Here is a 16,167-nt window from a genome sequence, read left to right as displayed (position 1 = left end):
TTCACAACTGGTAAACAAAAATGATGACTTAGATCTATAGAATTTATTTTTCCCGATTTACCGTATACATTCTTCACACTAGTCCAAGATCACTGCTTTTTACCAATTTTACTCAATTTAATTGTTGTTGTTGTTGTTGTTTGTTATTTCTAAGCAGCGTTGAAATAAAAAGTTGTGAGCTTAATAGCAGGTATAAAGTAAAGTTGGTCGCTTTTACGCACAAGGGGGCTCTCCCGAAAAATGCTTTTTGAGAAAATCGAAGGAAAAGTTTTTGCCCCTTGTCCAGTCTCTATAAAAGACAAGGACAATTTTCACTGATGCCAAACAAATATACACACCAGTGAAATTAAACTTCTCCTATAGGTAGGGCTACGCCCACCTTTGGTGTAGGTTAAGATTTCTGAAAACCCCTGAAATCTTTGTTAGCCCGCTTGTCCTTAAAAGCGACCAGTTGTTCCCGTATCCGAACCAGACATTGGGGATTGCCTTGTTAGTGAGACAGCTTCCTCGGCCTTCGGCATATTGTGAAAGGGAAGCCAGTTCCTTTCCACGCCGCCTTTACTTCACCAACTGGAAGTCAGGTACCCATTATACTTTTACTGGGTAGGCAGGAGGGGGCAACAAAAATATCCGTGTCCGAACCGAGGCTCGAACCCAGATTTTCCGCTTCGGAGATGAGCGCGCTAATTGCTCCGCCACCGCCCCCTCAACAGCAGGTGTTTACCACGCTTATCCCTATTCACGACAATAAATTACTTCAATATTGCCTCAGGCTCGTGCTTGACAAGAAATAGCCTTTACTGTTGTACTCAACCACTGGATTGTTCTGTGCTGTCTCCACGTGAAATGTCAGCGAGGCAGAACAAAAAAATAGCCTTCTACTTACTTCTAGTCCGGGAAAAGAGAACTTAGATCTGACCCTTGAACTTTGAGAAAATTGTTATTTGCAACAAAACTTTTAAAATGATTTTCTTACTTTAAAATCTAAGAGATCAACTGAAATGGAACCAAACGTCATTTTCATGACAGTAAGCGTTGAGAAAAATTCATTTTTTCACAAAATCGTGTACAATTTTTAACTGTTAGATATTTTGGCTTTAAGAACCAATCCTTTTTGTGCTACCAGAGTTTACTTGCTAAACAAAGAACTAATTCATAGGACAATAATTGGATTTTGTTGGGTGTCTGTAAGCTATGGCATATCCCTATTCACAACAATTTCTTCAATATTGCCCCAGGTTCGTGCTTGAAAAGGAATACTGCCGTACTAAAAAAAAGGCAACTCCTAGGATCGGTTTAAAGATTGACAATAATACAATGGTCAAAGCAAACTTTTTGTTAAAAGTTGTCATTCTTGGAACTAAAACGGCTTTTTTTTAGGGGGCGGTAATGTTTGATACATTTCAATAATCCAGGTTTTTGACATTTAACCAATTTTAATTGTTTATTGATAGGTCATAAGAAAAGTATGAACCGGACCTTAAATAGGCATGATTTTGAAAAATGCGTTTATTGCTTATTGGTGTTAAATTTTAGCTTAATCAGAGAATACTTTTTTACAGGAGCCAGATTTAATATAGGGCTACAAGGAATAATTGCCTTTTGTTATGAACATAAATTAAAACTGCTTTAGACAATGAAACAATGGTAATAGGTTTAATTTCTAGCTGTTACAATTTTGGACTGTGCTGTAAGTATGCTAACCAACTATTGCCTCTTATAAAGCTGAAAAAGGCTCTTCTTGGCTGGGACAAAGGGTAATAATTATTAAGCTACGAATGTTTAAGAAATATATAGGCTACTCGAAAAGACAAACAAAATTAGAGAAACCTAAGATCATCAAACGATAACACCCTACTAGTGACACCCGTAAAATCATACAAATCATATGGAGAGAGATCTTTCTCATATCTTGGTCCATTTACGTGGAACAGATTACCCATGGAACTAGGACAAACAAGAATACTTGATAGCTTCAAAAGACACCTTAAGCATTTTCGGTTTCTACAAGCTTATCCTTCATAAGCGTTATTTTTATTATAGTTGTTCTTTTCCTATGTCTGAATGAAAATTTTCCCTGTGTGTGTGTGTGTTTGTGTGTGTGTGTTTGTGTGTGTGTGTGTGTGTGTGTGTGTGTGTGTGTGTGTGTGTGTGCGTGTGTGTATGTGTGTGTGTGTGTGTGTTTGTGTGTGTGTGTGCATAAATATATATTGCATGAGAAGAAAGGAAGTAGTAAGAAAGGTTTTGAAAAGGGGTATTCCAATGTAAAGCGCATTGAGCTACTTCCTTGGAAATGAGCTATATAAATGTTATATGTTATTGTCATTATTATTATTATTATTATTATTATTATTATTATTATTATTATTATTATTATTATTATTATTATTATTATTATTATTATTATTATTATTATTATTATTATTATTATTATTATTATTATTATTACTACTACTACTACTATTATTATCATCATTATCATTATTATTATTATTATTATTATTATTATTATGATTATTATTATTAAATGTTGTCTAGCTTAGTTTCGATCAACTCGAAGTCTAACTAATAGGGAGTCGAAAAAAAATTTTTTTTAAAGGTTTACTTTGTTAATGGACTACCATGAGTTGGCTTAAAGTAAGATTATTAAATAACTGTTTGATGATTCCGGGGTGGACATACTTAACAAGTCAGTTGCACGATCCCTGCAATTACGTATTCGCTTAATAGTGGAGTGAGTTTCAAAGATATCTAGAAACTCGTGCTATACTCAATGTTATGTTGAGTTCCTTGTTCTTGGCACAGTATAAATACGCACAGTACTTCAGCTTTTCTGTACCCCAGTTCTTATTTGACAAGCAGAAGGAATTCTTGCAAACTGCTGTTTCAATAAGTTGGATTTGGGTGAGTTATTTTAAGTATTCTTTTTTAACATTCACCTGATCGTTTCCAAAGTATTAAGCGATAGCAGAGTGTTGGTGGGTAGAAAGAAGTCAAAATAGATCTATTGGCCAGCTTTTCAAATATACTAAGACCTTTTTTTTTTAATTGTTCCATTGAAGTTTCTTGATCGATGGTAACGGTTCAATGTGCTAAAATATGATTTTGTTTTTAAAATTTTTGGAAAAATCAAATTGTATACGTTAAATTTTGCTGCCATTTTCTTTTTTTAAATCTCTAATTTTACCTATTGACACCAGGTGATTCCCTCCTCAATCTTCCATCTATCTCTAACTTCTCGACTTCTATTCAGGATAAATGGAATTTTTTTTCAACAAAACCAAGATATTATATGAACAAGCTGAAAATTATGCCAATATCCACATCTGCCCCTAAATTGACGAGTACTTGATTTCACTGCGTCTTGACACAACTATACAGTTTGTGTGCCAAAAAAAAGACCGATACTTATTTTGTCTTTAATTTTCTTTAAAAAATTCAGAACAAGATTCGGAGCAGAAATGCGAACAAATCCTTGCGGACCGTTTCAATCCTAGAAATAGTTCCCCCCAAAGTCGTGCCACTACAGCATACTTTCTGTCGAAAATAACGTTTTCCCTTATTTCAGAGTGCAAATTCATACCATGGCTACAATTCTCCAAATCGTAACCTTGGCAACGGTACTGCTTGTCCAAGTTCGAGGCCATGGAAGACTCATAGAACCGCCCAGTCGATCCAGCATGTGGAGATATAGATTTGACAATCCAGTAAACTATGACGACAACCAACTTTATTGTGGTGGATACGATGTAAGTCATACCAAATCTTGTTCCCGTAACTCGTATGAGAGTTGAGTGTTTAACCTGTGATTTTTTTTTTTTTTGCCATACTTGGGTGGAAGTTTTTTTTGGTCTTGAGGGTAAATCCCCACATGAATACCTTTTGAAAAACAATTTTCTCAGGCTCTTTTTTTATGTGAATTGTCTCTGAATTCATCATTCTTGAACGATTGATGTTTTGCTAATTTTATTTTTAGTCTCATTTTAGAAAAGTTAAAATCAGGAAGATATTCAAACTTGTAGACCTGTTTATTCCTCTACACTGTTTCGTTTGTGTGTTGTCTGAAATTCCGCAATTTCCACATTTATATCTATAAATGCAACTCGTGACATAGAATCCCCCCCCCCCCCCCAAACACCCAAATCTTTCCCACATCAACCCGTACCCCACACGTTCAAAGTAGGACTGGGCAATCAGTCGCTTTAGCAAAATCCGGTAACTATCTTAGTGCACCTCTTCGGCAAACAATATGATATGAACCGCTTCGGCAAACGGGTCAGGAAAAAGTTAGTCTGAATTCGGATAATGTCTTATTGAGGATTATCCTATTATCTGGAAATTTATTCGGATTTTGCCCACCTCTAGTTCAAAGCAGTCACTAACGCAGCGACAAGTGGGGAGATGGGCTCGCATGGTCCCCAGTGTGGTGAACAGAAGATGCAAACTCTTTTTGGAAATGGTTTTTAATGCAGCATATTAATAGGAAATTTAACTTCTATAAAGATTAGAGGTGCCAAAGTGGGGTGGTTGGCGGGTGCCAAGGTAGGGTTTTACTTCCCATTTTCTATCAAACCTATCGTCCTTATCTCCACTTTTCTATCAAACCTACCTTTCTTTTATCTCATTTTCTATCAACCCAAAGTCCTTATCTCACCTGTTCTACTAAACATGGTCCTTATCTCTCCTCGTGTGTGCGGGGGTTTTTAATTTTTTTTTGGTCACTCTCTTGTAACGCTTCCAATGTCGGCACTTGTATGACCTTATTTCTCTAAAACTAGAAAGATAAAAAAAACACCTATAGTCTGGACAATCCCAAATGGACAACTTGACGACCTCATTACACAGAAAATACGTGGCGAATTGTCCTGGGGTTTTTTTTTGTTGCTTGTGCCTCTGAACTCCAAAATAAAAACAACATATTATTATCTCGATTTTCGTGCATATGCGACACATATAAAGGGTCTTTTTATATAATCATTAGTATTCAATTAGTCTGCACAGGGATTTTTGATTAGACCAAGAACGGTAGTTAAGTGTTAGTTTTTTGTTTGTTTAATCCATTTTCTTAACTGACTGCATTTGCCACAGGACAGTTGTTTTCCGTCCAGAAGTGAGTGGGTGACAGTGGGTTTATTTTGATTGACTCATTGTGATATACAATTAGCAAAATTTCTTTCATATCTTCCGTCATTGAGATCTCATTCTTTTTTAATTTGCTGTCGCTTTTTCATTAATCACCATCGTTAGATTACTTAATAATGTACAAACCTCAAAAACGTTGTCTTACAACTTCTGAACTCTTTCACCAAAGAAGCTGATCGAGGCCGTCTTCTTTATTCTATAACAACCCCCCCAAAAGGACAAAGACATGTATGTGTAAAGGGGTTGGGGGGGGGGGGACGCAGTGACTTTGCATTAGCGCTTCAAATATAGCACTCAAATATAGCAATCTGTTAACCCAAACTGTATCCCCCCCCCCCCCCCTGAAATTTCCTGGCTTAGCCCCTGCAACGACACCCTGTATTGTTTTGGTTTTAACTTTACATAGTACCGTGCTTGCTATAAAAAGTGCGCTGTGTTGAGTTTGATGATCAATTAATTGCTAATGATTATATAGACAGAACCTTTATTTTTGTCGCATATGCACTAAAATCGAGACGTTTTAGACCATTTAGAATTCAGAGGCGTATGCAAAAATCAGAGATTCGCCCCTTAGATTCCGTGTAATGAGGTCGACAAGTTGTCCATTTGGTGTTGTCCGGACTATGCAAAGTGCTCAATTATCCGATCGATGCTCAATTATAATATGCAATCTTCCACAGCATCAGTGGAGAGTAAACCAAGGGCGCTGTGGTGTTTGCGGTGACCCTTACGACGGACCACGAGAGAACGAGGCGGGTGGGACATTTGCTAACGGAATCATCGTTCGGCAGTACCAGGAAGGTGACATAATCAACGTGAAAGTTCAGCTGACAAAGAGCCATTTGGGCTGGTTCGAGTTCCGTCTGTGTCCAAACAACAACGTCAATAGAGCAGTGACTCAGGAATGTCTGGATTCGAACCTGTTGGAGTCTCCGAATGGGTTCACGCGCTACAATGTAAGATTTTTGAACATTTCACACACAAACACTTTGGCGCTCATATGAACGTATACAGTTGCGAGTGCCGTAAAACCTCTACTAAAACTGAACACGTAAAACACTTATATCATTATCAAACACCGGCACAGTTTTATTTTAGCACGAGCACGCACACGCAGATGCGCACGCACATACACGCACGTGCCAGTACAACTGCTATACGTATACACTCGCTCATCTTTTCGCTCATCTTTTCTTTCTCGTCACTTCACGGAGGAATCCGATGCTCGTCAATTTTTTAGACTTGGAGTTAATGATTTAACTTACAGCTTGTAAATTAGCATTGTTTCAGATTTTTAAATGTACATGAACATTCATCTTTTAAGTAGAGGTCGAAATATTATTTGCGGTTGGAAGTATAGTGGAAGGAGCGGGGGGGGGGGGGATGTTCAGAGGTAAAATTAACGAGAAAATGGCTGTCAAAAGTTTGTTATTTTCCAAGCTCAAGTTCTTGGAAATGTAAGATTTAGCCTTTTATGCCTCTATTACCCCCCCCCCCCCCCCCCCAATAAAATCCACACAGAAATGTTTTTCAGTCTGCTTAAAAGGTGCTGAGCAAGAAAAACGAATTCAGTAAAATTTACGAAACTGACTTTATTTGAATTCTTTACTTTGACGAGCGCCTGATTTCTCCACGATGCCTCACATATTGTACACGTACTCAAACAAGATGTACTATGTTTACTCTCTGACCCACGGTCACGTTTGTACGTATAATACGAACGATTGTTATTGATGTAAGCTAGTTACATACGCCCGTTTGGGGGGGAGGTTGCTATGTTCCTTTTTTTACACCTCTATCCATCCCCTACCTTCCTGGCAAAGAAATGAGGAAATAATTCATTTTCAATTCCACTGAAACTAAACCTTTGTTCTCCTTGCATCAATACCCAAGCTTTTATTAAAAGTGCAATGCCTCCCAGGAATATGTTGGCACGTGTCCTGGTGTGGGTTTTTTTTTTCTTCTTTCCCACCAAAATATATCATCATTTTTTTACTCTCTTGTAATGCAAAACCTTAGGCTCGTAGAACTTTATGTCGCAAGGGCTAAAACTTAATTAATTGGTTGGCTGGGGCTCTGGCATGGTTTGCTCTTTCTGTACCATCTTTATTATCTTTATCTCGCCTCTTTGTTACTCTCTTCTGACGCCAAATGTTTGTCATTTATATGACCTTATTGTGTTAATGTCGTAAGTCTTGAAACTGTTTTTCCAACCCAAAAGATTTGTAGGATGTGCAGAATTCTGACAGCTTTGCTCTCTTTCCAACACCACGGCCTTAGGAACATAAATCTGAAGTTGCTCAATTATCAACCTAGAGGGGGTACGTGTTACGGACATTTGAAAAATTTTCAAAATAATCCATTGCTTACACATTATAGATTCTATTCTGATTTTGCTTGTACAATGCTGACCAGGTTCGAAGCTGGGACGCAATGGTACATAGCTTGAAGGTCCGGTTGCCTCGGGGAGTCACGTGCACGCAGTGTGTGCTGCAATGGAAATACAACGCAGGTCAGTTGATTGGACAAATTATATATCTCGTCTCGTAGATTTGGCTAAGTTAAGCTTTTATGTCCTGTGACGCTCACTACTACAGTGAGTTTGGGTTGTTTTTTTTGTTTTTTTTTAACCGGGGCCGAATAGATGGATCTTGTGTTCACTTGTAAGAAAGCATTCCAAATGTGGAGATGCAATAACTGGAATATCTAGGCTCTGATAAAAGGGAATTTGTTGTTTAACCGATAAGGCTAGTGAGATCGCTTGCTTCGATTTCAATATATAGGTTTTCCGTCTTGTTTTTTTATGCTTTTTTTTTTTGACATGTGTTGCCCACACAGCTCGGTCTAGTCCTTGCAGGCAAGGCCAACGCAGCCTTTATTGTTTACCATATCTTTTGCTAAAGTTGACCCAGCATTTAGAAATCTTTTAGAAATTTATCTCAGAAACGTATATGCGACAGTTATTGTGAAATAGTTTTGCCTAGGTTTTCTGAATCGGTACTTTAATTTATCACTTTTATTTATCGCTTTGGAAAATAAGATTGCGCAAATATTTTATACCAACATGGATATTTAGATCACTTAGATACTTAGAAGTACATGTATCGAGGTTTTGACCTTATCATTCAAAACCTTATCCGGGCTGAGGGAGGTATATCCCAGCTGGTAGACGGTCATATCGTCTAAAATGTTCCGTTCTCTGGAATAAACCTTTCTCTCTAGAATGGATCTAACGCCTTTGGTGTACTACAGTGATGAGTCTGAAGTGAAATTTGAGGGATAACATTTTGTAAGATGACTGATTTTGTAATCCAAAAATCAAGCTCTTATCTGTTCTTCAATTTTTTCAACAATTCGTTCGAACTGAATTTCCAGGTAACAACGTGGATTGCGATAGCAACGGAAATTGTTGTAAGGGCTGTGGACCGCAAGAACAGTTCTACGGCTGCGCAGATGTTTCCATTTCCCCTCGCTGGTAATCGTGTCCCAAGGGAGCAGGTACGGCCAATGGGTTCTGTACGGTCAGTTAGTTCTGTACGGTAGGTTCTACGGGAAACGCTGTTCCACAGGTACATGAAAGATGGTTTAGTTGTTGCAGTGTTGTTTTTTCTCGTTTTTAAAAGGGATGATTATACCGTTAAACACCTAAATCATCTTTTCTTTTTGTAGTTTTGTTTTACTGCTGTATTTGTCGCACATTTAGTTCTCACTTATGAATTTTTATTTGATCGAGGAAGTGTGGGATGGCTTTTTTGTGTACGGAATCCGCCTCTTAAATAGCCTAATAGTTTTGATAGGGGCGTTTAACCATACCATTTCACCATTTGTGTACGGACGGGCAGAAAGTGGGGGGAGGGTTGGTTCCAGTGTAGCGATTCGAAACTGAATGACTAAACTGGAAGTGTGTTTGGAAAGACAGCTTGGTGGGTAGATTTGAAACCTATCCTCCTAACGCAGCAAGATTTTGTTAACGGGACAAGTGTAGGCATCTGGTGAAGCGGTTGGAGGCGTCGCCGTCAACGCAGGTTACGACAGTCTTATCGTATGTGGTGAATATTATTTTTAAAATCGAGTGTTGTTGTCTACCGTTTGTATTCTCTGCCACGGTAGCTCTGGACAGGATCGAAACAGCTCACCTCCAAAATTGGGGGTTTGATAATGGTTCGCCCATTATAACAGATGACCTTAGCTACCTACTTGCTTGCAGGGTAAGGATGGAGAAGGAAATGCTAGTAATTTGTAATAACCCAAATGCCATAGCTACAAAACGCCTCCTTTCCCTTTCCTAGTTTGCTTCTTAGTGGGTGGTTGGAGGGCTCCACTGATAGGCCGTATTTTCCTTTCCCTATGTTGGTTTTGTCGGTGTCCTATTCCCAGCCCAAAATGACCATTATTGTGTCTTTTCTCTTTTCTTGAACAAAGCATATTCGCAAACCTCGATTATCTTCTGATTTATTTTTATGCATTTATCAACAGGAGGCAACGGTGGAAACTTGTATTTGAAAATGAAAAGCAACACAGTGGAGTGCAAATGTCAAGACAGGATTACACGAGTTCTTTCTTGGTTTCCAAATCTCAAACACTATTCAAAGTGGAATTCGGAATTTTTAAAGAAATATTAGTTTCTGATACCACTACAGTGTTTTCGTATGCAGTGTTTGGTTTTTTTTGTGTTAACTGTTGAACCTTTATACCTACATTGCCATATTTTTTTCTAAATGCCTTCCATTTTGGTACCCTGTGAAAAAAGGCATAGTATTAGTTATCCATATTGTGCTTTGACTGGGGTGTTTTACTTACATAAAGTAATTACTTTGCACTACAGCTCGATTTGTACATGCGGTCGTAAAGTACATGCGGTCGTAAAGTGAGTATTATGGAAGACTGGGAAAGGGACAAAGGCGTTATTTAGGATAGTCTGTGCCCCTGCAAGTTGGCTGATTTCTTTAAACTTCCCAAGCATTGATATTAGTGTATGCTGTGCTCATGTGTCTTCTGCCTTAGATTTTTGTACTTTAGATTTGATGTTCGCATGCTGCCATACTTGTGATGGCTCTAGCTATCTGCTTTGTTTTTTACTTTTTTACTGATATGTTAGTACTTATACTGGTCAACGATGAAAAAGGCTTGGCAACAGTTGTCAAATTGTGTGGAAATAAAAAGTGCTGAATCCAGATGTGGTGTTAAGTTGTCTATCGGGTCAGGTTTTTGCAGAATTGACATATTTATATAATTTATTCTATTGTCATGGGAAATCGGAATGTCTCATATTTAAGAAGGGAAATGACTAGCATTTTTAGAAAGATAACACGGTCTACAAATTTTCAAAGCTTCCAGGCTCAAACGTCACTTTAAAAAAAAAAATGGAGTTTGGGGCGTTGAACCCGAAAATGATAGTGAAATGTGTTTTGGTCTAGTTTTCAAAATGTACGAGATAAGTTTTTATTTTTTACAAACGACACATGACAAAAAATTGGTTGCTTCACACTTCCGCTCCTTGTTCATAGACTTAGCTCTTGTATTCAAGTTCTGGTACATTTTTTTTTGCTTCCTACCCACCGTATTCTTGCCAGAAAATTTCAGATAAAATCTGGTTCAATTAATATTTAAATTTGGGTGCGTTTCTAGTGGGTATCTTGTCCCATTTTTTTTCAATTAAGGAATTCTTTGGCCCGTCTGGTTTAGGTCAACCAATCTTACCTGTGTGGTACTAGACGTCGGGGCATGTAGAATATTATCCTGATATCAACTCTACTCTTCGGATTTCCTTACTTTTGTCCTGATCACAAATTTCGCTTAGGAAATAAGGTGATAGAGTGACATCGCTGGCCTACTGCTTAGGCTAACGGTTCCGCGATCGTGAGATTGCAGGTTCGGGGGTTCGAGCGTCAGCTGGGTCCGTTGTCTTTGGGAAAGGCACTTTGTCGGTCCTTTTGGAGATGCATGTTAAACTTGGAAATCCCGCCTCTTCTTAAATAACGTATGTTGACGGAGGCGTTTAACTTATATATGTACAGGTTTCCCCCATTTTTAGGTGATAGGCATTGTAAAGTTTAAAATCGTTCAACTTTGAGCAGTACAGGTTTTCACGGCAGATAACAAATTGTTTGGATTGTTTAAACCGTGGTGAGGCATAATGACTATTGACGTAGAGTAAAATTAGCCGTTTCTAACTCTGCTTGCTGAGTTTGAAATGGTCATAGCGAAACCACGGATGAAAACACGTATCCTACAATTTAGAATTGAAGCCACTTTCATGAAAATGCATCATAGAACAAACTTATTTGCAGCTAAAATTACTGATCTCAAATGCTGTTTTTTAATGTAAACTAAGAACAATCTCAAGCTAAACCTAAAAAACTTGACCTAAATATCAAATGCGTTTTTGGATTCAGGGCCCCAAATTAGTTTTTTTTTTATAATAGTAAAAAATGAGAACCTGACTGTGCCGGAAGCATAATCTTTGTTGACCAGTGTTATTTTAACCAAGAGTGCTATTAAATTTTGCATAATGTTCTATATCACAGCTCCCAATAGCGTACGGTTTCTTAGTTTCGATGTATTTTATAAGCATTGTTTATTAAGATAGTGTGCTAAAAATGGAAGCTTAAATTCAGGACAATGCAAAAATAGGCAAGTATCTTTTTGTATAGAAGAGGGATTCTGAAACCAAGAGGTATTTATTTGAGCAGTCATTCGAGGTATTGTAGACCCCATTACTAGTTGGCAAGGCTTTTTGTGTGATGCTCGGAAAAGAATTGGCGGGAAAAAAGTAAAAATACTTCACAGAAACTGAAGTTTCCCACGTCTTCGATCGTTTCGCTCTCTTGTTTTCGCATTGTTGTTACATAATAATAAAGCGTATTTAACAGAATTAAATGTATTCTTGAAACTCTTATGCGAGTGAAATTCTAGGGGTTTAGGTTTTAAATTAAGGAGAGAATCATATTGAGAAAATCCGACATCAATTCAGATTCTGCGACCAAATTTCATGATTATGAATCGTACTCGCATACACGAAGCCATCTTTTTCCTATTCCATCCTTTATTTACTTTTCCTCGTAGACTAGAATAATAAAGTTACTTTGAAAGTGTTCAACTCTGCTTTTGCAGTTTGTTTTGAACGTTTGGACATAGGTCATTTTCATAATTGTGCTGGTACTAACATAGCTTGACCATGAAACTGCACACATATGAAAGTGGGTGGTTGGTGGGTGCTCTGGTGTGGTTTGTTCTTCTTTCCTATCAAACATCTATCGTCCTAATCTCCCCTTCTTTTTTGTTTGTCACTCTCTGGTAACACCTAATTTTCGGGCGCTCATATGACCTTATGCAGTTGCGAGTGCCGTAAAACCTCTATTAAAAACTAAAAGACAAATGGAATACTCGGTGTACAAAAAAAATAATAAACCCTCACCACACAGGGTTCGAACTCGCAGGTTCTGCGTACGACAGCGAAGCCCCATACAGTGCACCGCAGACATTGGTCACACTCACACTCGTATACACACACTCGCGCACATACATGAACACTCGCACATACATGAACACTCGCACATACATGTACACTCGCACATACATGAACACTCGCACATACATGTACACTCGCACATACATGTACACTCGCACATACATGTACACTCGCACATACATGAACACTCGCACATACATGTACACTCGCACATACATGTACACTCGCACATACATGCACATACAGTAATACACACGCGCACATGCACTCGTCCACCCACTTGAATACAGAAGTTATATTTTCACTGGGAGAACACAGAGGCGGCCGGATTTCTGTCACCTAACCACTAGGCACAGTTATAGTTATAGGAATCCATCTATACAATTTTTTACAAGCGCACAGTGACACGGCCTACTATTATCCGCGGGATCGGTGGCGACTTATTTTATAGGAATGAAATGTTGATTCCTCCTCGCCGAAAGCCGTTGCTCGGTGCAAAGGAGTGCCCTGTCAGTGGGCCCTCACAGGATCTGTGACGTCATAGGACTGGACTGGGGACTTCTTCAACTGACCATTTATCTCCACAAGGAAACACCGTAGACAAAATCTGATTAGATATATTTGAAATCAACGATTCTAATTCTACAGGTTCACCGAGCAGATTGTATCGTCAACGCCTTTTCATCAGAGGAATTCATTTTCGCAGCCAGGCTGGGCGTGAAGGGATGACAGAACCTAGGTTCTATGTGATCGGATAAAGTGAGGCGTGTCTGTAGTAAAATGTGACACGTGAAAGGTCACGTTCTATGTGAGGTGGACAGGCTCTCGCCCTGCTATCCTAGTGTTTCGGGACGCCGCGGAGATAAAACCAAAAAAAGGGAGGGGGAGGGGGAGGGGGAGGGGGAGGAGGCGACCACTGAGCTGTATACTTCACTACAGGCTCGCCAGTCTACGCAGGCGCAGAACGCACGGTCCGTTTTATTTCCTGCCAAGATGGAAGACGAACGACTGACAGCTGCAGTTCGCTCCAGAGAATTGATATACAACAAAGCGGACAAGAACCAGTTCCGACAACGCTGTATTCTCTGTCTTCTTCTCCACAGCCACCACACAAAAGGTTTCTCACGCTTGCTCAGCGCTTTATTTTTAGGCAGTCGGACGGAGTCGCCTTGACCTGTGGGATCACTACTTCCGACCTGGCTGCTCGTCCGTTTCGACGCACACTTCAGTTGTGCGTGGTGGTTTATTTTCAGACCAACTTTTGTTTTTAGGCAACGTAAGATGTAGGGCGAAAAAAAAATTGAATAGGTAAACTTTAAAATTGGGTTTAAAAAGTGTATGTGTTCTCTAGTGGATAATGTGGTTTAAAAGACAAAAACAGTAATTGTTACGAAAGAAAAGCATGCGACGATGAAGAAACAGTAAAAATAAATAGGCGGTACATTTGAAAAGCAATAAATATTGGAATCATGAAAGTCGATGTTTATTACATTAAGTAAGTGGGTGTCGATATATAGTTTGGAAATGTGTGAAATTGAAAAGATAGGCCTACTTTCTTTGACCAGATAAGTAAGGTTCAAGTATTCCGATAAAAAAGATGAAACATGAAAATGAAATTAGAAAACTCAATTCAACTGTGGTAAAGAATTGTTTTCCTATCTTGGAAAACAGTTCAATGAAAGATGAAAATCTGCACAACCATTTATTGGAATTTTGATTGTTATAATGAATATGAATATGATTGCATGATTTAATTGAACAATAATTCTAATGGCTGATACTCAAAGCTGCTCCTAAATAAGGAATAAGCCTTTCCTTCTAGAGAACAAGACATTCTAAAAAATCTACATTACATAACGAACAGAAAAAAATGCTGTAAATACTGCTGATATTGTGATGTACTGTATTGAGGATAAGCTTGTGATGAATCATAATTACTGTGTCCTGCGAGTGTCATTTGAAGTTGAGGTGAATTTGAGATTGAGCTTGAAGGTCCAGGAGATGGATTTGTGATAAAATAAACTTACAAGCAAAATAGTTGTGCCGTGTTGTGGTCTGAAAGGAGTGACAAAATGTTTGCAAAGCTAAAACACAACGCTGCATGGGTTTTTGTGTGTGTGTGTGTGGTGTTTATTTTGTTTTTATTTTATTTTATTTTATTTTTTTTTGCGCACAGGAAGCATCTGTGGGGAGAGGGAGTGGCTAGCAAGTTTCTTCCACGCTGTCTTCAGTGGCGCATTTCTTGTTGTCTAAATTTTGGTCGCTGCAAAATGGGACCTCCAAGCAACGCCCAAGTGGCTGTGGCGTCTAAGCAGCGCCTACTCTGCCTACACGTTAATAAAGCTGAGCGAACTGACAAGATCACAGAAGTCGTCAGGAATAAAAATACGGTTTTAAAAAGGAGAAATAAGATAAAAGTGAGTCCGGTTCTGGAAGACAGTTTGAGTATAAAGTAAGGACAGCGTCAAGGACCAAATAGTACAATGTAGCACTTCCCAACTAAACTGATTAAAACAAAAGACAGATATTATTAATATTATCATGTTGACGCCCATGATCAAGTATTTTTTTATTCTATTTTTTCAGGGTTTTTTGGTTTTATTTTGCTTTGTTTTCTGTAATATATAATGTTTGTGTTATGTTTTGTTTTGTTTTTTTACATTTCGTTTGTTTTACGGTTCCGTTTTTTGTTTTGTTTTGTTGTTGTGGTTGTTGCTGGTTCAGCTTTTTTTTCTCTCCCCTCTAGATTTTCATAGCAGAACATTGGTGTATTCACAGGTGTGGCACACTAATGGGAGTGGTGTTGGACTGCCAGTTTTAAGTGCTAGATAAGACACTGCAGTAGGGGGAACGAGAGATATATTATATCTATTCATCCGGTCCTTTTCTACATGATGATAACATGCTGATGTGATCACTAAACAAGTTTCTGGGGCGGGCATATTTAGTGTGATAGAATCAACCTGCAGATACTGCTTGACCTAATCGAAAAGTGCTTACTAGAGAGAAAGACCGAAAGACCCCAAAAATATGTTCCAGTTTCTTCCCACTCCAGAAATCTAAGAATGTCTGTTAATAACAGAAGGCTAAGAAATTAATTTATTTATTCTGCCTTTGACTGGTAGATTTAGGAGCCTTAAAAAAATTCGACTTGCTTGGGCAATCTACTTCCTCTACGTCTACCGCCAATTTAAGGCTGCATCACACATACTGCTTTCACAACATTCTGGCTCTCTGAAGTTTTCTGGTTTTCCAAGATCCTACGTCTTGATCAGAAAGGCATCAAGAACAATTGGTAGAGACCTAAGTAACTTTGAATATCTCCGCAAAACAAACGTCCTTAAAAAAAGGTGGAAATAATGTTAATTTACCATAGCTACTCATTGACATCGGAATTTCAAATATCTACCCGCAGTAAACGATATTTCCAAGAAGACAAGAGCAGACAGATTAATAGAAATTAATTCGTACCAACTGCAGTGAGGTTACTGAACACAGAGTGCTGCAAATGAAACATACACACATACACACACACACACACACACACACACACA

General features: G+C 38.4%; 1 protein-coding gene across 1 annotated transcript; it reads left to right on the top strand.

Annotated features, from left to right (window-relative positions):
- The first annotated feature begins 2,799 nt into the window (after window positions 1–2,799).
- Window positions 2,800–10,316, top strand: LOC101851710. The gene is made up of 6 exons (XM_005092191.3): window positions 2,800–2,904; window positions 3,569–3,749; window positions 5,823–6,098; window positions 7,558–7,654; window positions 8,518–8,640; window positions 9,619–10,316. The coding sequence occupies exons 2-5, from the start codon at window positions 3,585–3,587 to the stop codon at window positions 8,619–8,621; spliced, it is 642 nt and encodes a 213-aa protein (XP_005092248.1). The 5' UTR covers window positions 2,800–2,904; window positions 3,569–3,584; the 3' UTR covers window positions 8,622–8,640; window positions 9,619–10,316.
- Window positions 10,317–16,167: the final 5,851 nt, after the last annotated feature.

This window comes from Aplysia californica, unplaced genomic scaffold (assembly GCF_000002075.1).
Source record: "Aplysia californica isolate F4 #8 unplaced genomic scaffold, AplCal3.0 scaffold00042, whole genome shotgun sequence".
In the NCBI taxonomy this organism is placed as follows: domain Eukaryota; kingdom Metazoa; phylum Mollusca; class Gastropoda; order Aplysiida; family Aplysiidae; genus Aplysia; species Aplysia californica.
This window is presented reverse-complemented; position numbering and strand designations above follow the sequence as displayed.